Raw genomic sequence first — 20493 nt, forward strand, 5'->3', positions numbered from 1 at the left:
ACCACGTAAAAGACTGAAACCCACAAGTACAATCATACAGTGAGTTTTGGAGAAACGAGATTTCTCGGCATCGGGGGGGTAAAAACTGGTAAAAAAAAAATGTTTTAAAGCAATATAATGCTAATGAAACTCACCGCTGTCCTTCAGGCCGTTCTCCTCGATGGTCATCTGCTCAGCCAGTTCGGACAGCGACTCGTCGATGGTGTGGCTTCCTCTCAGGGTCTGAGACAGACGCCGCTTGAATCGCTTCATCTTCTCCATGGAGCTCTCGGGAAGGGGAGGCCTGAGGAGGAAGAGCGCATCATCTCAGATGTGGCGGGACAGAGAAAAAGGCGCAGCAAAGAGCAGACGCAAAAGCTGGTTTTAGTCTCAGAACAAGACCCGTTCTATTTGGTCGAGGCAGGTGTGGGCCTCCGAGTCATGAAATCTGTTTGGTTAAAACGGCCTTGATTCACGAGGACGGGCCTCATGTCGCTGCCGTCGTATTTCACAATGGACGAGTCTGAACCAGACGCTCCGATGTTAATTATGACTCAGCTCATTGGGGCCCGTTGCTTTACATTCCTCCCCCCTGGGAAAGAGCGACGAGTCGGTGAGAGATTCTTGCGGATGAGTTAAAAGTGCGGTCCCTGGCACACCGGGCTGTAAAAGCAAATCCTAAACCGGGGGGGGGGGGGGGGGGGGGATTAACAGCTGAATGGTGCGGGACCGTCCCGGGCCGCGGCGAGTCCACATTACACATTCCAGCCGCATTCACTACTGTGCGCAAGAGTGGCTGATTGTGAGAGCTGGAGGCGTGTGAGAGAGAGACGGAGAGAAATCCAGTGGGGCAACATGGTGTGAAGACAGGAAGGAGGGTTCCCAGGAGCTGGAGTGCAAAGCGGCCTCTCCCACATGACCTCAATGTGGAGATCACGGCGGCGCTTCTGCTGCAGATCTGGACACGTGCCTGTGGTGACGACATGAGTCTGACAGGAAAACCAGGCCGGGTGGCTCCGACCCCTCCAGGCTCCACGTCACTCCACTTTTTGTCTCTGAAATATCACCGATGACTTGGAGGCGATCACTGGATCACTCGTCCAGCGATGGCGATTTTCAGAGAAACAGTTGTTGGTTTAACAAGTTATGGGACAAGTAAAATGTTATTACCCAGATTTGGACCATTTATGCAAAAGCTGATTAAAAAATTGGGAGGTACAATTTGTTCTGCCTCGATAAATAGCAACCAGTCAACGTTGTCCATTCACCTTCTCGCTAATTGAGAACGTAAAAGTTGGTCCCAACAAAAACTTCGTTGTAATTATGAAAACAAAAAGAAGTTTCTCCAGAGTTCTCAGGTGTAGAAACGTCAGCAGCTGCACATACAGCAGAAGGCAACATCCGTCTGTCTGAGCTGGGCTTCAGGCCAAAGCCGGCGGAGGTGACTCAAGGAAGAAATATGACCGTCTGCCTACCATTCTTACTCACAACTGTACTCAACTGTAAAGTTGGAAATCATCATTCCCAATTACTCATTCAAAGTGAGACATCTCAGGTGACTGTATGAAGCAGTTGTAAGACGATCGCACGACAAAGAACAAAGAAAATCCTTCCGTTTCGATGAGCTCTACCGACTTTTTCAACCGTGTTTCTGAACGTCTCTCAGCTGGAGTGTGAGCGGAGCAAGAACTACTACCGCCGTATGTCTACAAAGAAGGCGTTCAGTTGCAGCGGCTTTCCCACATTTTAGAGACGCAGACGCGGATATACAATAACTGGAAGACATAAAAACAAACAGACTTCATGCTGATAAATATATGCATCATATTGTGGCTTCAGTAAACAGAAGATAGTGAAGAATTCAATACCAGAAGTCAAGTTGAAAGAAAACTTTGGAAACTTCCAAACTACCACACCGAGTCTAGAGAACTATCATCCTGCGATTTCGTAATTATTTCTTGTGTGTGACTCTCCTTGTGATCACAAAGTGAGTTAAAAACATTTTTAAAAAACTGAAATAAGAAAATATTTCATCATAACGCGTATGTCTTAGGTTACTAAAGTGTTGTACTCCACTATTACAACATGCTGTCCTCCTATTTCAATATGTGGATGACCAGGCCGTCCGTGGAGCCCCGTCACTGCACAACCAAAGGCCACAACCGCCTGTCTCTCATCTCGCGCGGTGAATTGTGGCGTTTCGTGAAAAGACAAAATCGGTCAAGTTTATCACAGGAGGACACACGATGAGGAAGAGCGTCGACTCGACTGTCACAACGGCTTCACGTCAGTCGTGTTCTGCCCGGCGACACGGCGGCTCCGTGAGCGGCCCACCGCTTTAGAATTTTTACAGCTTTAACTGACAAAAATTGAAAATATTTCTCGACCTATGATTTAATAATGTTCACCTACTATTCTGCCATTACTCTCCAGGAGCTTATGTCCATTCTGGTGTTTACAATAAACTTGACAGGGGGGGGGTTTCTGCTTCTGGTTTTTGCAGCTGGCCTCTTCTCAGCTTTCATGGCCAATATCTTCAACCCCTGATGTAGTTATTAATGTAGCTGATGACTGTACGATGGAGCACATCTCTGGAATAGCATAGACTTTGCTACTATCCAGCAGCCTCTGTGGACGTGATTCACGCTCGGGAGGGCCCTGGATGGATGGCGATCAGAGGAGGAGGAGAAGGAGGAACAAAAAAAAAGAGTGCGGGGACCGTCTGCAGCGCACCCGAACCCGCTGGCCGCTGGCCGCTGCTCCTGCTCGGGGATCGAGTGCATAGCTTTGGACATGATCCCTGCTCTGAGCCTTATCCCTGCTCCCCTAAGTAGTCCGGTCTGAGGTCTGAGCTCCAGATCCGCTGGGAGGTGGCCAGGGTAGGGGGGGGGGGGGGGGGGGGGGGGGTAGAGACAGGGTGGTCGTGGGGCTGCATGGAACGAAAGGGTCCGAGCACTGCGGCACTGATTTAGGATTTGTTGCCATGGAAACCCCCGCTGTTTTTTTCCATGCTGCAAAATGCAGCGCACTGCAGGAGACTGCACGCATGCTGATTTTCCGACTCCCTCCATCTTATACACCCTATATCCAGACACCCCCCCAGGAATACCACTGTGTTTTCGCCACCTAAAGCAGCCATCGGCGTGCAGCACAACATCATTGCTGCCTGACAAACAAGCCCTGACATCGCCTGCATGCTAAGTTGCATTTTCCACCCCAGTTTTTCCTGGCAGTATAGGAGGCAGGAGACAGCGGGGTGGAGACAAGGAGAAAGAAAGAAGGAGGGGGGGGGGGGGGGGGGGGGGGGGGGGTGGAGCACTATAGATGCTGCAGTGGTGACAATAGCCATATGCTTGCGTGCGGCTTCTGTCCTTTTCCTCCAGCGGCTCACTGCAAATAGCAACTGTGCCAGCCGTGAACCGCGAGCTGCTGAAAAGGGTAAGACCCCCCCTCGTGGAAGCAAGACAAGTGTGTGCAATTGCACCATTTCAACTAGATCACATCACAGCCAACCAACCAAAACCCCAGCCGCACGGCGACCACGTACAGTGACAGGAAACGCCAAGTTCACAACCTCCCTGTGACCTCCTTGCAGGATTCAGCAATCCCCCCCCCCCCCCCCCCCCCCGATGTGGCAGCCTGTTGAAGACCTGAGATGTTGCTGCTCTGCCCCACAGTTCTCGCTCACAGACGAGTACAGAGAACAACTGAGACCATTGGCATGATTCATGGATGACCTCAGTCCCGCTTTTTCTCTAAAGAGCAGCCTTTTGTCAACCTGGCCAAGACAATGAGGACATGAGTGAAGGAGCTGGCTCCATTATGGTGGGCCTTATATAAAGGTCTCATTGTGTCGGATTTTTCAAAAAAAGGAAAGAAAGAAAGAAAAAGTGGGTTTTTCAAGAGGCGCAGGATGTGGCGGGGTGAAGAGCATGGCAAACAGGCGTGCGTGACACATGCTGCAGCCAGTTTCCTCTTGAAAAGTAAAATCTGCCTGAACTTCACAAAACGCGTCGTCAAATCTGCTGCTTTTCCGGCGTCTCCCTGCTCCCACACTCCCCCCCCCCGCCTGCTCTCACACTCAGCACACGTGTCACCTGGATTCACAGGGCTGAGCGGTGCTGACAGACAGGTCAGCGCTGGGAGGAGGAGGAGGAGGAGGAGGAGGGACGGTGGACACTTCAGCCAGAGCCGCCGAAGGAGGCCAGTCCAGGACGGTGACGCACTCGCAGCGACGGCTCTCGCGGAGCAGGAGGATTCGACGCCAGCTGATTAACGCTGCTGCCGCTGCCATGGTTACGGCGGCTTGAGTGACAGACCTGCTCTCTCCCCCGTAAGCTCCCGCTGAAGCCTGCTGTTAAGACCACATGTTCAGTGCAGGTTTGTACACAACTCAAAGTTACTTCAAAACTATCTTTATTGCACACGAACACACCTGTAGTTATACACATAGTCCAAGCGCAAATTAATATATCCATTAAAGCTCAATGAATAAAAGTGTGAGATAATCAATGCACATATAACTTGTAGCAACGGTAAATTCTACGAGGAAGTGCTGCCACTGCCGGCGCGCCGAGGCTAGCTTGACGACGTTTAACCAGAGATGCTGTGACCCCACACAGTCCATCGTCACAGTGGATTTAAACAAGATGCCTCCACTTGGCTTCGCTGATCTTAAAAGGCCTAAAGAAGGTAAACGACATAATCTAACAGTTCTGAATGTTCACTATTCTTCTGATCCTTTTTGTCGTATTTATTTGTTTTGCTCAGTTGCCATAGAAACGAGCCACAGAGAACACATCTATGAATTGTTCTTTACAAGTGTGATTATTGTTTATTTTGTTTCTAAAAATGAAATAAAAAGTGATTTCACATTGAGAACGACGCAATGTTTTGCATCAATCTTGATATTGCTCATGGGGACACCGGCTAAATTAAACATTTAGACGTTGGGCATCAGGTTGGCAAAGATGGACACTTTCAACTCAAACTGTTTACTTCACAAGACACAGGAGGGAAAAAAGGCAAGAATCCTGAGATTTTCAAACTACAAGCAAACAGATTCAAAACGTTTGGCTCTTAAACCGACGCAGCAATAATCACATGATTCTTCGCCACTGCCCCTCGGTAGCGGAGTGTAATCATGAGGGCGACAGCACAACAATAGTGTCATTATTACTAATCAGTGGTATTATTGTTCCAGCTGTATGCGCCAATATACAGTCGTGAGTAAATTTAACTGTCGAAGTAAACCCAACACCAAAACCAATTTCCCTTAATAAACACGCCATGACGAGTGAAACAATCGATCGCTCAGTTGGAAATGACACGTCCGGAGCGTCGCTGACACTTCACATGACGGCGGTTTGTGACCGGGATGAAAGAGCAGCAGGAGTTGTGACAGATAAGCCCCGTGGGCCCAGCTGGGATCGGAGCAGAGAACCCACATCAAGAGACTCTGATTTTATCTGGCAGGCAGCAGACCGCCGTCACCCCGAAGGAGTAGATTATTTTTAATCTGATCACCCCCCCCCCCCCCTCCCCCACCCCCTTTTTTTTTGGTAACTACATCCAAATTTTGTGAGTGGAATCCTTTCAGAGGAAACCAAAACATAAACAGATGAAACGAGATCAAGATACACTTTGATTCGTCCACCTGAGTGGAAATTGCAGGCGCATGAATGAATGAATCAGGTGACTAAATCACACATGACTTCAGCTGGTTCGTCAACGGGATGGAAGTCAATGAATCCTGGGGCTTTGACAGCGACCAGATCATTTGGGATTACCTACCAGGACAGATATTTACATAGTGTGATCTGTTGATTTATTTATGGGCGATCAGCGGCTGCATGGCTGCTGCAGCCCCCTGCTCATTATGGAGATAATCGCAGAGTGAGTGGGCCCGGCTGATTCCAGTCACCTGTTGTTTTCTTGTGAAGGAAGCCATTAAGCATCAGCGAGGGGGACAATTAAGCGTCCCGCTCCCGTCCTCGCTGCAGCGGCCCGGGTCGCATTTCGTGGCTTTTAGCAGGGAACAACAGGAGCCCCGGGTTACTATCTAACCTGAGGGCCGGGCGGCAGGATGGTGTTATCAGAATATCAGTTTCCATATCAAAGTGCAAACAGAAACGGCTCTTTGTGGCCAGTTCAGGCTGCCTGCAGGCCCCATGCAGCTGTGTGCTGACAGACATCCTGCAGGAAGCTGCTGCCATGCATTCAACTGTCCGCATTGAACCTGCAGTGTAATCTGCGTTATTCTAGCAGCTTCTCGCTAAATTATTACATTTGTAAAATGTCAGAAAATATTGAAAAATTGTGTGTCTAATTTAGAAAAGAGTCATATAACAAGCTTGTGACAAGTATATCTATGTGAATTGAATCGTTTTTTGTTTTTTTTATTTGGAAGGATTTGTGTTATTTGCATGTAATTTGCTTTCTGGTATCGTGTCGAAACTCATATCCAGGTGACAGATTACCAATTAATGTCTGAAAAGAGTTGCTTTGTCCCGGATGTTCATGCTTCATAACATGAAAAGTGAAGTGAAATAAAATTTAAAAAATTAAAAAATTAAAAATCCTAGCGTTAAACAACATTTTTATTTCCCTCTTGTATCAACAATCCTGATGCACACTGGTGTCCAGCTGCCTTTTTCCCAGGCAGTTGGAAAACTTCTCCGTGTGGCTGCTGTTTTACACAACAGTATTGAAAATATATGGGACTTTTTAAAAACTGCTTCCCCAGCTGACCCCCAAAAACCTTTAAAATCCCATCTTCTTGTCACGGGCAGCAGCAGCCCGGCACGTGCTCCGGCTGATAGTGGTGTTTGCACTGTGAGGGGACTCCTGTGCCGGCAGTGTTTGTCCCGACTGCCCCTTATTTGTCTAAAGTTGCCTCATGGTCACGAGCTTGAATTGACTGGGACTGCTTGAAAAAAAAAATTTTTTTAAATCACAAATCCAGAAGCCTGACAAATCATTGAGAGAATCCCGTTTAATCAGAACTCCTATCAGTCTGGGTGACGACAGCTTGCGACTCGTCGGAGACGCAAACATACAAGAATATGTGCAAATGACTTTCTTTTTTTTTTTTTTTATGGAATCACGGCGACGAGGTAAGTTCTCGGCAAAATTACTGTCAAAAGTGTGCATGAAGCACGAGGGCCTGTGATAAAAACACGCATCTCTGTGCTGACGACTGGCCTGCGGTGACACACAACTGTCGTTATGCCATGTGGGGCCATTGAGAAATCCTCATAACATAAATCATTCTTTCCAGTCCTGCAATTATTCAGTCGTCGAACGTCAAGAAAAAAGAAGTGCAGAAGCAGGAAGATGACGACCACAACCTGAATGAAGACCAGACCGACCGGCTGAAGGTCCAAATGTTATTCCTTGAATATTTCATTACAGAAATATCAAATTGAAATGGCTTCGAGACCTCTGGGACTAATACAAGACCGTTTTGCGGATGTTGTGAACAATCAAGTGAGACATGTGCCAGGCTCTGTGGGGGTGGGTGGGGGGGTGGGGTGGGGGGGGGGGGGTGTTACGACCCCCTGCAAATGTCTAAATCTGTTTTCGTAACTCCTTCACAAACTGTTTGCTGTAGCTTAGCGAGGTGGAGACTTACCGTGGAGAAGAGAGCCTGGCATTACAAAAGGAAACCGATATTTATTTTTAGTGGATGAACGGCGGCCATCTCGGGGTGGAGAAGGCCGGCCCGGGATCTAAAAGTAGCTAATTAAAAACCCAAACACATGGACTTAGCGTGGATTTACATTAAAGCGGAGAGGACTTAATTATGAACGCCACACGGTGCGTCTCAAAAATATGCAGGGCTTTGCCGGCTGCGACGACAGTTTGTTTGGACATGCGAGTGCCGCTGCTTCCAAAATAAAGGGTCAGACAAATGTTCTGGCAAGTTCCCGGCAAACCCCGTCAATATTTGCCCCTCACCTGTTTCAGACATTAATACCGGCGATCACGGCCCAGATATGGAGCCTAACTCACTGCTGTATAGCCCACACAGCTTCTCAGCCAACTGGCTGGAGGCTTGGTGGGGGGGTGGGTGGGAGGGGAGGGTGGTGGGGGTCTTCAGTATCAACAGACGCTTCCAGCCAGACACGGCGATGAGGAATCGGGGAGTGGGAATAGTCTTGCAAGAGGCTGCATTTGTCTTGTGGGGCAACTGAATGCAGGGGGGGGGGGGAGGCTGGGCTGCACACTGGTGCCGGAGATCTTGTGTTAATGCAGCAGAGAGAAAAAAAGAGGGAAGAGTTTGTATTCACGGCTATCTATAGCCAGGAGTGGTGCCTGTGACATAGCAGCTGCTCCCCGGAGCACGGTGACACATTAACCTTCAGCCAGCTGTCTTCGCCCGGGCCGCCTCGACGCGAACTCGGCTCGCGGACGCGCAAACACACACGCGGTCGGGGAGGAAGGCCGGGTTGTGTCCGCAAGACGGACAAACAAAAAGGGAATAAATGCTGCCGGGAGGGAGGGGGTGGGGTGGGTGGGGGGGGGGTGACGTTTTGGTCTGAGCGGGCGATGGGAGTGCATTTTGAAATGCCCCCGTTCGTTGGGCGTACGCCCTCGCACGCCCATTCACATACAGGACCACCACCCGATCCGCACTGGGACTCCGGGGATCAGCACCGCGTGGCTACAGCTGTTTCGCAGCAGGTCGGGTTACCCTGCCACCGCTCATCCCCCAAGGCCCTCACCAAGGGAACGACCCCGCGTCCGACCAACACACTCGGGCGCGCCGTCCTCCAACTGCTCCTCGCCCCACTTGCCGCGGGCACGGCAGCACAGCGGCACTACACTCCCCAGCCCGAAACGGACAAGAAAGTCCTCCGTGACCAAATACCTCGGGGGGAGGCTCGGCAGCTTCTGGCTGTCAGAAACCATGACATACAAACAGGAAATGACAGAAGTTGCTTCGACAGCTCTTTCATTCAGCCACCAAGAAAACTCAACCCGTCAACAGTCACATCTGTGGTCTGAACCTCAAGTTCCTTCAGGCTACAGAGTCAGGATGTTTACGTTCTGGTTTTATTCAATCGACGATGTTGCACAGCTCCGGGACTTGTTGGGCCTTTGAGGAACATACAGACGTTGTTCTGGTCGTATGAACCCAACGCTCACATACGATTCTGCACAGTAAAGGCTGCAAGCAACCAAGACAGATCTACTGTGACTACCCTTTAAAAAGTACTTTATCAACACTGGACTCTGAGCAAAATCAATTCCATCTACTGCTTTAGCAATGAAGGGATAATGATCAGTAATCAATAAATGTCTTGGTGGTGTTTTGGTGCCGTTCATTTCGCGGCCTTCAGTGTCATCGAAGAAGACCAGTGCTTAAAATGAAGCTTGTTTGCAGCTCAGCTCCTCCATTTCTACTTTTTTACTTTATTGCTCTGCCACACAAACATCTGAGTGAAGCGTTGTACACGTGAGCCCCCGTTGACCAAATGTGATTAACAAACTGCACAGTTTATTAGGAAAACTTGGATCTATGGATATCCTGCAGGGCTGCGTCGTTTTAGGTGAGGGTGCGATAATATTATCGAGTATTACAATAAGACTTACGATGAATAAACACCCAAGTATTTGATGAATTTGCACCTTAAGATTCGTACTTCCACATAAAAGTCCCTTTTCTCTTTTTGGATCCATTTATAGTTGTTTAAAACCATCTTTACTCTTATTTAATCAGTGGAAGACCTGCACGACACAGCAGGGTTTAGGAAACTGTTGTTTTTACTGATTTTTTTTTTTTTGTGCTTCTAACTCCTGTTGTCACCAGGAATGATGTAATGACGTGAAATATGATCCATGATCGACACTATCTGGGGCAGTAGGGCTGCACCTGATTGGACAAACATGTTGACAAGCAGAGTCTGAATGCATAGTGCATGAAAAAAAATAAAAATCTACTGCAAGCCAGTCTTGTCTTTTGCAACGTGTATATTGCAAACACACATACTGCGATGACGCAATGTATCATGCAGCTGTAATAATAATAATGGAGATTAGCGAAGGCGGTAGCTGGTGTTGATCGGGTTTTAGCTTCAACACCCATGAGAAAGGTCAAATATTTAAAACATCTGTAAAATATGCTGTAATTTCACATGAACTGGAGCAAAACTCAGCTCTGTCAGTCACTGGCTTAAACTTCGTGGAGTCGATGCGATACTGGTCGGTAGATGAGGCACAGTTCTGTAATAAACTAATCAGCAGGGAAGACAGTTCAGACTTCAGTTTACTTTAGATTCAACACAAACCGTCTTGTCGAGGAGTTTATCATTGACTTTATGGCTCCGTTGAGCACTGTGGTTCATTTAAGTTTAGTTAATCTTACACCTGCGACAACAAACCCCAGTGACGTCTCAATTATGATGTGAATATGGTTTAAAGCTAAATTCTCCAACAGTGGGGGTAAAGTGTTTGTCTTTATAAGCGAAATGACTGTTTATTTCAGATCATGCTGGTGAAGTGTTTAGCACTCTCACTTTATGGTGAAGTTTGTGGGTTTGAGTACAGTCTCTCTGGGTTTTTGTCCAATAGGCCAAAAACAAACAAAAAAACATGGGAATTAGCCAGAGGTGTTAATAGAAGTGTCTCCTGGTGATGGACTGTCAGGGTGACCTCTGCAGTCCTCGAGGTGAACATGAGGTGCAAGTTCCAAAACAATAATGTCTTCCCCTTGAACATCCTGCCACACACACACACACACACACACACACACACACACACACACACACACACACACACACACACACACACACACACACACACACACACACACACACACACACACACAGCTCTGACTGGTACAGTCTGTGAGCTGCTTCTATGACTTTTGTGCCTAAAGAGAGAAGAAAAAAATGTGTCCCGGAGCGACAGGACATCTCTGAAATGTGGGTCAGGGAATGTTTTGGTTGCAAGTATGCAAGACGATCCAGGCCGAGCCTCCTCTCCTGCCTCCTGCCCCCCCACCCCCCGGTCCTCCGAACCCCCGCAGCACAGCAGCAGCAGCACCGGGTACTTCAGCCGCTGCGGCTCCCCGTGTCGTCCAACAACCAACTGGCTGGAACGTGTAACCGTGAGCCCCCGTCGGGAAACAAACCACCCCCCTCAACCCCCCCACACCGACCCCTCGGGGAAGTTAGTCCGGAGTGGGTTAGTGAAGGCAGGCAGCCCGGAGCTCCAACGTGGACCGAACAAACGCAACACAATTACAACAAAGTGAGCCGTCAAGTGAAGCCTGCCAGCCGCCGCACGTCAGTGAAAACAAACATGTCCCCCCTCGTTCATCCAACTTAGGCTCTTTTCACTGAGGTGAACACCTCCAGGAAGCAGAAGGACGCCTCCAGACCGACCCTCCCGACCCCCCCCCCCCTCCTACCCCCCCGCGACTGGCTCTTACCAGAAACGGTGAGCGCTGCTCCGACCGGAGTCCCCGACCTCGGAGCTTCTCTTCAGGCCGGACGCCGTCTTTCCCTCCGAGCGATAAAACTGCACCGACGGCTTCTCCTTCCTCCTCCTCCTCCTCCGCTTTGTGGTGTCGGTTCTTGGGTCCTCGGAGCTCCGCCGTGTCGCTCTCACTCCTGCGGGGCTGTCGGGTCCACCGGCATGGCTTCTTCTTCTTCTCCTTTATTAATTTTTTTTTTTTTTTTTTAAGTTTCACCTCCGCGGAGGAAAACGAGTCGCTGCTGCGGCGGGTGAGACCATGGCAGTGAGCGCGAGGCACGGCGGTTGTGACTAGTTGATCCGAGTGCGTCCTCCTCTCTCTCCGCCTGCCTCCACAGCGCCGCGCCGGTGGGAGGGTCAGCGGGGAGACAGCGACCCCCTGCGGCTTGCTGCGGGGGAGCAAACACGCCGCCCCGCCAATGTGGCTCCACAGCGGCCCCTACTGGAGGAAATGAGGAAGTCACACAAACCCTGCAGCGGTGCAGAACTCATCCACGAGGCGTCGAACACATTTTAGTTCTGCACAATTTAACCAGGAAAATAGCCATTATTACCTTTACATTTTAACTTTTAATGAAAATGACAACATTTTCACAAAACCAATCAAAAATGTTTACAATGTACCAAACAATTATCCTATAGCTGTTGCATGATGAATGAATAAACAAATATTCATTCAAACAAATCCATATTTTCTTTGAAATCTTTTTGATTTGCTTGGTGGTTTGGTGGGGCCGTTATTGGCCCACAGGATTTATGCTTCTACCTTATAAATACTCTATCTTAACCAAGTCCACTTCAAAATACTCCATTACATATTAGATTACATATACCCAACAAGTCAAGTGACATCCTAGTTCACCAACATTGAGTCTCACTGTTTTATCTGAAATCAGGCCATTGAATCAATTCATCATCTTTTCTACAAATGTCCAAATTCCAGAACATTCTGGAATGACCTTGAATATAACTTTCATATGTCTTTTAAGGTTGCTTGCTTTTTGATTGTAACTCATGTTGGGTTTTTGTTTTTTGTTTTCCCACAAAAAACAACCAAACTGATGAATTGGAATTTCTTTATACTTTTTTTTAAATATTTTTTTAATACTTGAATGACGTTATCAAACTCTACCTAATTGTTAATGAAAAAGAAAAGAAAAGTCAGAAATGTTCATACATGAAAAATAAATGTTTTAATACAAGAAAACAATCCTCCAAAACAATAATCTTCCATGTTGTCTGATTGAAGCTGGAAGATGACACATGATATTATATTCAAACAAACTGTGAGCAGCCCTGAAATGATAATAACATTTATACTGACTGGTTTTAGAGGAAAGAGAACTTCAGATGGAAATCAACAACTACCTGGAAATCTTTAATGTGAACTATTGTCTTTATGTCATTGATTTAATCTCAACATCCATTTCATAAAATATAGCATTTGATATATCTGTGTGTAGTTTACAAAAACGTGGCTTGTCTTCCTTAAATCTAGCTCAGCTCCTAAGTAAATAAAACAAACAAACAAAAACTACTCCTGAAAAGAATGAAATTCAAAATATAAAACAAGTTCACAAAGAAGTACATTTGCTTACATTTTCCATGCAGGATATTATATTATCAATAGCAGTTATTTCTTTCAATCTACTTGTATATAATATACAATCAAAGCACAAGCACATACTTAGATTAACAATAATTTAACTTACAATGTGGCAGTTTATATATTAAAATAATTAGTTTATTAGCTATCAAAATGCTGGTGAAATCCTCAAATATGAAGTTAAATTGCGTCCATGCTCAGTACTGACTTCTGATTTTTTAAAGTAGATCTCATGCAGAGACTTGTATTTGTGCAGCACAAGTACTCAAACAACAACAAAAGAACATGGAAAAACTTCCTGATGGCACTTTTACTCAAAATGACATTTAATGTTATGAGAAAATGAGGAGGATGACTCACATTCGTATCTATTTCTTTCATCAGTCTTTACATATCCAGCAGGAAAAAATTCAACCACTCAAGCAATTTAAGAGGTAAGAGACCATATAAATGTCTGAATATCTAATAAATTTGACACCAAACAACAGAAGACTTTTGAAAGAACGCATTATTAACGATTTACATATTTATTACCAAGCATTATCGCATTTAACAATTTGAGCAGTCTGAGAATAAACCATACAAAGCATGGTGCAACATTTATTTTTGTTTATTTTAAACGTTTTTGTTTTTTTATTGGGTGTTTCCTACAGACCATGTTCAGTTTACATAGATATGTTGCAAAAGTGTACATAGCAAGTCATGGATAATCTCACACAGTAGAACTAAAGCAGTAATACTGGGCAGGTTGGGAAACTGTGGAAATGTGCTGCGAGCAAAACCGCAGGCCTGTAAATACCTAAAAATAAACATTTTTAATTCCCAAATTGGACCAAATCAGGAAAACATTGTCAGGAATACATGCATGAATTGTAAAAGTTGACAAAAGTGCTTTTCACATGCTCAGCTACTCGTTTCAGTAAACATCAAGTCAGTTGTCTTTGAAAATGTTTTCACATTTTAAAAATACAACACCAGTTTATACAATCAGATTTTTTTCTTTTTAAATTCAGACCCACTCAAAACAATACAATTTACATTTTGTGAAATAACTGACAGCTTAACTTAACTTTTCAATTAGAGTTCATGGTTAAAACAACATTATCCACATGTTTCTACGTTGTGTTGTTGCTGTTCATCAATATTATACATGGGGAGAATAAATCTGGCTCATTTTGTTTTCAGTGAAAAGATAGCAAGTGTTGAATATTGCCCATGTGATTACAGCGGAATTATCCTTATTTCAAGCTTCGGCCAAACTGAAATAAGCTTATGAAAAAGAGAAAAATGAATTTGTGTACAGAAATATTTGATGTTATTGTCCCGACTGACTGACCTGCAGTCTGTCCACCCCGTGTATTTCACACATTCCTGAGTTGAACCTGCTTCCTGCATGTCTTCTCCAAACCCTGTCCAACTCCTTCACACCTCCCCGAGCAACAATCCTTCCACCTTGGAGTTCCTCCTCCACCAGACAATTTATGCATTCACTCTTTTCTGGGGCACGGCCAAGAAAAAAAAAAAGAAGAAGAAAAAAAAAAAGAGTCAAGCAAACAGAAGCCTGCGTACTTTCCTGTACAACTTGATGCAGTGCAGAGAGAACGGCCTTGTTGACGGGACGTTTCCAAATGCGGCCCTAAAAGAGTTCTTTTTTTTAATTAGAAACGACTGTATTTTGGTTTTCATTTATCTTTATTCTCTGCTGCAACTCCTGCAATTTCTACATGTGACCCCCTGCTGTGTGACTAGAGAAACAAGCTGTCACAGGCCTGTGGTCTCACTGAGGATAAATGGCTCAATGGGCAAGATAAATAGTGTGACTTCAGCCTCGCCTGTGGCCGCGGCTGAAACGACGAGACGAGCAGGAATGTAGCAGGTTTATTGAGTCGAAATTAAATTGGAGGCACATTCCTGTCACTTCCAAGACATTTCTCTGGTGTTTGTTGGATTCAGCCTCTTATCAGATGTGCCCGGTCACTCCCTCCCTCCCTCTCTCTCTCTCTCTCTCCCTCCCTCCCTCTCTCTCTCAATATCGCCCCTGGCTCTCCACCCCATCACTCTCATCCGTCTCTCTCCTGTCCTCCTTCACAACTTGTGTCTCGCAACAATTGAGAGGCAGAGATCAAGATGTCCTGGACGTACACAGCTTCCCTGGCCCTCTTCACGGTGCTTCTTGCACTTTCCTGTAAGTCTCATGTTGGGGGGGGGGGGGCAAAGCAAAAGAGCTCATATGCAGTTCTATGTGGATTTTGACATTTTGTCCTCTGATTCTGACCCAGGGTCTCCAGAGGCCGACTCTGCAGCCGTGTCCAGCAGCACCGGCACTGCCAAAGACCCTAAAGGTGAGGCACTGCACTGTGCATCCTCTCTTCTTCTTCTTCTTCTTCTTCTTCTTCTTCTTCTTCTTCTTCTTCTTCTTCTTCTTCTTCTTCTTCTTCTTCTTCTTCTTCTTCTTCTTCTTCTTCTTCTTCTTCTTCTTCTTCTTCTTCTTCTTCTTCTTCTTCTTCTTCTTCTTCTTCTTCTTCTTCTTCTTCTTCTTCTTCTTCTTCAATGTCTTCATGATGGGAGCTCAACCACCTCCTGCTTCCTCCGCAGGCCCACTGAGGAGGATCTTCATGAAAGAGGAGGACGCCTCAAACTTCTTCAGAAAACGCAGCAGACGAGGCGTGAAGTCCCAGGATGAGATTAACGGTGAGTTCACTCTGGTTTGTGTGTGTGTGTGTGTGTGTGTGTGTGTGTGTGTGTGTGTGTGTGTGTGTGTGTGTGTGTGTGTGTGTGTGTGTGTGTGTGTGTGTGTGTGTGTGTGTGTGTGTGTGTGTGTGTGTGTGTGTGTGTGTGTGTGTGGTGGTACGTTGTCATGAAGGACAGCTTCTGGCAACAGAGACACTCTCACATGTCACCATGTTCCGTCTGCCTCCGTCAACCACAAAACAAACACACACATCCTGCAGGCTGTTGATCACCAGGACTCCTCTAATGACTAATATTCTACGTCAATGAAGAGTGAGCACAGTGAAAGTGACAGGATCGACCAGAAACGACTGCTGCATAAGTATTCAAAGTAGGTGCTACGTTTATTTTAGAGGTGCATTTCTTTGACAACGATTCTGAGACGTCAGGAATCAAACACAAGAGGAAAAAGGGAGTTTATACTGAGGGTAGGAGCTCCACGGTTAAATGTGTCACATTTCACATGGATGCCATGTCAACTCGCTGAATACTGCAACCATCCACAGTTAAAACCCCTTTTTTTTTTTTTTTACATTTGTGGTCTTTACCCTGAATATGATGCTGGGCTGTCCATTGTTAAAAAAGAAAAAAAAAGATTGAGTTGTATGATTTAATGTCAATAATAGATTTATTGTGTCATTTTGTTGAGAAATCTCCAAAAAAAAAAATGCAAATTGATAAAAAAATGAAGGAAAAATAGTTGTAAATTGAAATAAATAGGCCCCTCATGTAAACATGGAGCCAGACTAATCCACTTGATCGATTAACCGTTCAATGAGCTAATCTTTAGTCATGTAGCAACTTTCAGACAGTGAAATGCATTTAAAGTTAGTTTTTTCCCCATTAAAAACACACGCTAAGGTAACATGAGACTGACTCTATGTGAGGTGTGGACTTTCACTTGACTTGTGCAGACTTGACAACAGTCAGACTCATGAATGGATTTTTTTTGCCTCCAGACTGCATGTCGAGCAAACGTGTTTAATGCAGTCGCGACGTTTACCTGCCGGAAGCATAGCAGCTGCTGCAGACTGTACCTGGCAGCATCCAGAGACCACCTGGACAGTCTGTGGCTGCTGCAGCTGCAGCTGCAGGAGCCGCAGGACAGCACGGAGAGCTCACGCACACATCTGTATTCACACACCGTACAGTTGTTTGACATTCTCCAGCGGCTCCGCCGGACAGGGAGGTGAGAACACACACCGCAAAAAAAACACACACACGGCTCCGAGTTGCGTAACACAACCGTGGCCGTCTGAACAACAACAACAACAACGACCAGCAGAAGAGACGGTGTGCCTGGCAGCCCGAGGAGGGATATAAAGGCAGCACAAGCACAGGAGCAGAGAACCGAGTTGAAAAGGCTCAGATGGACGAGTGAGTGGGTGAGCGGCTGGGAGCTGCATGTGGAATGTGCCGGCACACAGAAGCAAAAAGGTCTGTGGGATAGAAAAAAATAATGAAAAAAATAGTGAGACAAATGAGCTGCTCACTTTGAAGAGCCTCTCCCGCTGCATGCTGACGCTCAAACAGGCCCCTCTCAGGTAGAAGGGAGAATATTTCAGTGCAGGTTTGAGCTGCAGTGGGCGGACTAATGACTAATGAGGGAGCATTCTGAAGCAAGTCACTGACACCCATACATTACCGTAGTCTAAATTAGCGCTATTGTGGGGTTTTTTTGTTGTTGTTTTTTGAGTTGGAGAGCGTGAGGCAGGTGATGTGTTAGATAATAATAATAATAATAATAAAAAAAATTTAAAAACCACAGCAAACAATAGAAAGAGATAAGACAACAAATGAAAAGCAATGCGTCCGCCCACGGATCCATCATTTTACCTGAAATGTATGAGAACTGGGGGAGACCTGACCATCACACACACACACACACACACACAGCTCCCACTGCGTGCACAAACTCAAGCTGAGAATCCCAACCAGAGGGTCAAAGGTCATGACCCGTTTTTCCAAAAAGGTCAGAGGGGCCATTGCAAACGCCTCCTGCCTCCACTGGTGTCTGTTTCTAACGTCCCGGCAGTCAGAGGGGGAGCGTCTCTTACTCGTCCACACAAGAGACGAGTGTTTGGACGTGGCAGCAAAATAATGTCAAGAGCTTTTAGAGCAAGAAGACGTTATATTTTTATTGTTTCCTCCGCAAAATTTCTTCTTTACATGAAACAAATGTTCTTCATCGTTTATCTTCTCTTTTATCCCCGATGATGAAGAAGATCAACAGTAGTGCTGATTCAAATAGTCCTCTTTGCTCTTCACTAGTTCGTTAACCTTTTAAATGGCGAGAAACTAAAGCAAAATCTACTATGATGAGAAAGGATGTCAAGAAAAAAACAATGCTGTAAATACAAATACAAACACTAATATATACATTTATTAGTAATCAAATATGTCAGATAAAGCAAAACTGAGCAAAAGCAGGTTCGCAAAAAAGATTTCTGCGGCGTTGTAACTTTCTATAGATTACTGAGTACTATTAACCGATACTAGTTTTACTATTAGTTATTAAAAAGTACCCAGAACATAACAGATTAGCACGTATCCAAGCAGCATGTGTTGAAAGTATTTTAACTAGGAAATATGTAAATGTGATTTTTTTTTTTTTTAGCATTTTTGTTCTGAGCTCTTACAAAAAGTAGAGTTTTTTTTCTTCCATTCAATGGTTTATATTGTAACTTTCTCCAAAGAGGTGATTTCAGTTTGTTTTACGGTTTGAGATCAGAATGGGTCAGTGCAGCGGTCAGTGTGGGGTCATCCCGGGTGGTGAAGTCCAGACTATAGCCAGTGTGTGTGTGTGTGTGTGTGTGGGCGACCTCATCCCATAATACTGATACATGTGTTTGAGGTTATTTGGTGTCCTGGAAATTGCCCCTTGGTGTGAATGTGAGTGTGTCACATTCACACAAATGTTTTGTTTTTTTTTCAATTTAGTTTGTGTCTAAAACCTTGTTTTGACTTGTATATAGCGGACAGTAATGAGGGTGACATGGCGTCCACCAATACTGACTCCAGGATGCAGATTTCACTTCACGACCGTCACAGTGATTGGATCCCTACTGGTTCTGCTGTGTTTTCAGCCGAGCAGAGGCAGGTCCTGGCTGCAGACGAGCGGAAACGAGAGTTTCACGAGGAGAAAAGAAACGAATTTGAAAGCTACGCCGAAGAGGAGAATGATGGTAAAGGAAAAAAAAAAAAAAAAAAGAACTGTTATACAGTTTCATTCACTGTCGCCGTCTAAAATCTCTGGTGATGTTGCAGAGCAAGACGAGAGGACCAGAGAGAGCACGGAGCAGTGGAGGGAGTTCCACTACGACGGGATGCATCCCCCCCACGAGTACAACCGTCACTCAATCTGAGGCCGCGACGACAAAAAACCCTCATCTTTATATCTTCATACTTCAATAACCGCTTTTTAAACCCTCGTCGGTTATTTTAACTTTTGGCTTTTGCCACCGTTGACCGTGACATCACCGTCTATACTGATCTGACTGATTAATCCTATTTGTTTTTCTGTTTATTTACGTTGTTTTTTTTGGTAATAATATTCTTATAAGACCAGCAGAGCATCACTGAGAAATACTATCAAAATAATCTCCCTACATCAATTCCACAATCAGAGCCAATGAAAAGTCGTTGCGTTGACCGTGTTTTGTCCGAGATCATTTCCATAATCAATGTATTTTCTGATGCTGTTGATTTGTGCCGTTTTGAATTTAGAAAATAACATTCCATTATGTCACCATGCTGTTAAAAAAAAAAAACCAAAAGTTTCCAAATTCACTGTTGGAATCGATGGGATATTACTTTACAACCACAAGCAGCTAAAGTGTAAATATACTAACACATTTACTATAGAGGTAACGTAGACATACTAACTTCACATTTAAACGCAATGCAAATAAGCATTTTATATTAATACAAGACTTTTCTGTAACTATATGTATTCCCTGCATTTATAAACAAAAGGTAAATAAACAGTCAAGATCCAAGACAATGTTGTTGAGATTTGTATTTACAGTAAATAGAGGTTTAGATATTCAGCACATTTCTTCTTCTTTTTTTTTTTTTTTTTTAGATGATCCAAGACGGTGAAGTCTTCCATTTTGTGTAATGTTCTGATGACGTCCTCACCATTTCTTCTTCAATTTTAATTTTCTGACGTCCATGGCAACCGATTTTAAAACTAAACTGAGGTGAAACAGAGAAGATACAGAGACGGCTGCTCGTCTCCCCTGTTTCTGTTTTGAGAGAGGAGCAAGAAAAGAGTCTTTCTGTTAAATTCAACAGGCTGGTATGAAAGCACAGTGATTAAACACAGAGTGGCTGGGGCCGTTTCCCAGGAGCAGCCGCTCATGGGCAGAAGCGGAGCACGAGATTTTCAAACTACTCAACTGTACACAACTGATTGGACTCTGCGATATCGACGGGTTACATTCGGATTCAGTTTGTCCTTTTATACAGCCACGACAGACATGAGTGCACACGCCACCTTGTTTACATCCAAGTAATAAGTGAAATGTTTTTTAAAGGGTCACATAAAAGTCATATAGTGTCAATAATAATAGCTTTACCAGCAAATAAAACAACAACATGTGCAACTCTTCCAGTGGCACATTAGAGGAATATGCAGTATTTGGAGGTTTTTGCTTGCAGACAGGTCGTCGTCGTCTGAAACAGTGGCGTCGCGT

At 45.3% G+C, this 20493-nt stretch overlaps 2 protein-coding genes across 2 annotated transcripts in view; one reads left to right on the forward strand and one right to left on the reverse strand.

Annotated features, from left to right (window-relative positions):
• Nucleotides 1–11746, reverse strand: part of LOC308136310 (cyclin-dependent kinase 17-like) — a 28709-nt gene extending 16963 nt beyond the window's left edge. Inside the window, 2 exon segments of the mRNA XM_080504598.1 lie at nt 135–283; nt 11417–11746. Of these exon segments, the coding sequence (XP_080360724.1) occupies nt 135–261 (127 nt within the window). The 5' untranslated portion in view covers nt 262–283; nt 11417–11746.
• Nucleotides 11747–15193: 3447 nt separating this feature from the next.
• ucmab (upper zone of growth plate and cartilage matrix associated b) lies at nt 15194–19181 on the forward strand (the record flags this gene model as incomplete). Its single annotated transcript, XM_080504603.1, has 5 exons — nt 15194–15251; nt 15346–15408; nt 15662–15757; nt 18883–18981; nt 19064–19181. 5 exons carry the CDS (start codon nt 15194–15196, stop codon nt 19159–19161), a joined length of 414 nt encoding a protein of 137 aa, XP_080360729.1. The 3' UTR covers nt 19162–19181.
• Between the last annotated feature and the right edge of the window lie 1312 nt (nt 19182–20493).

Source organism: Blennius ocellaris (genome assembly GCF_963422515.1).
Source record: "Blennius ocellaris genome assembly, chromosome: 11".
In the NCBI taxonomy this organism is placed as follows: Eukaryota; Metazoa; Chordata; class Actinopteri; order Blenniiformes; family Blenniidae; genus Blennius; species Blennius ocellaris.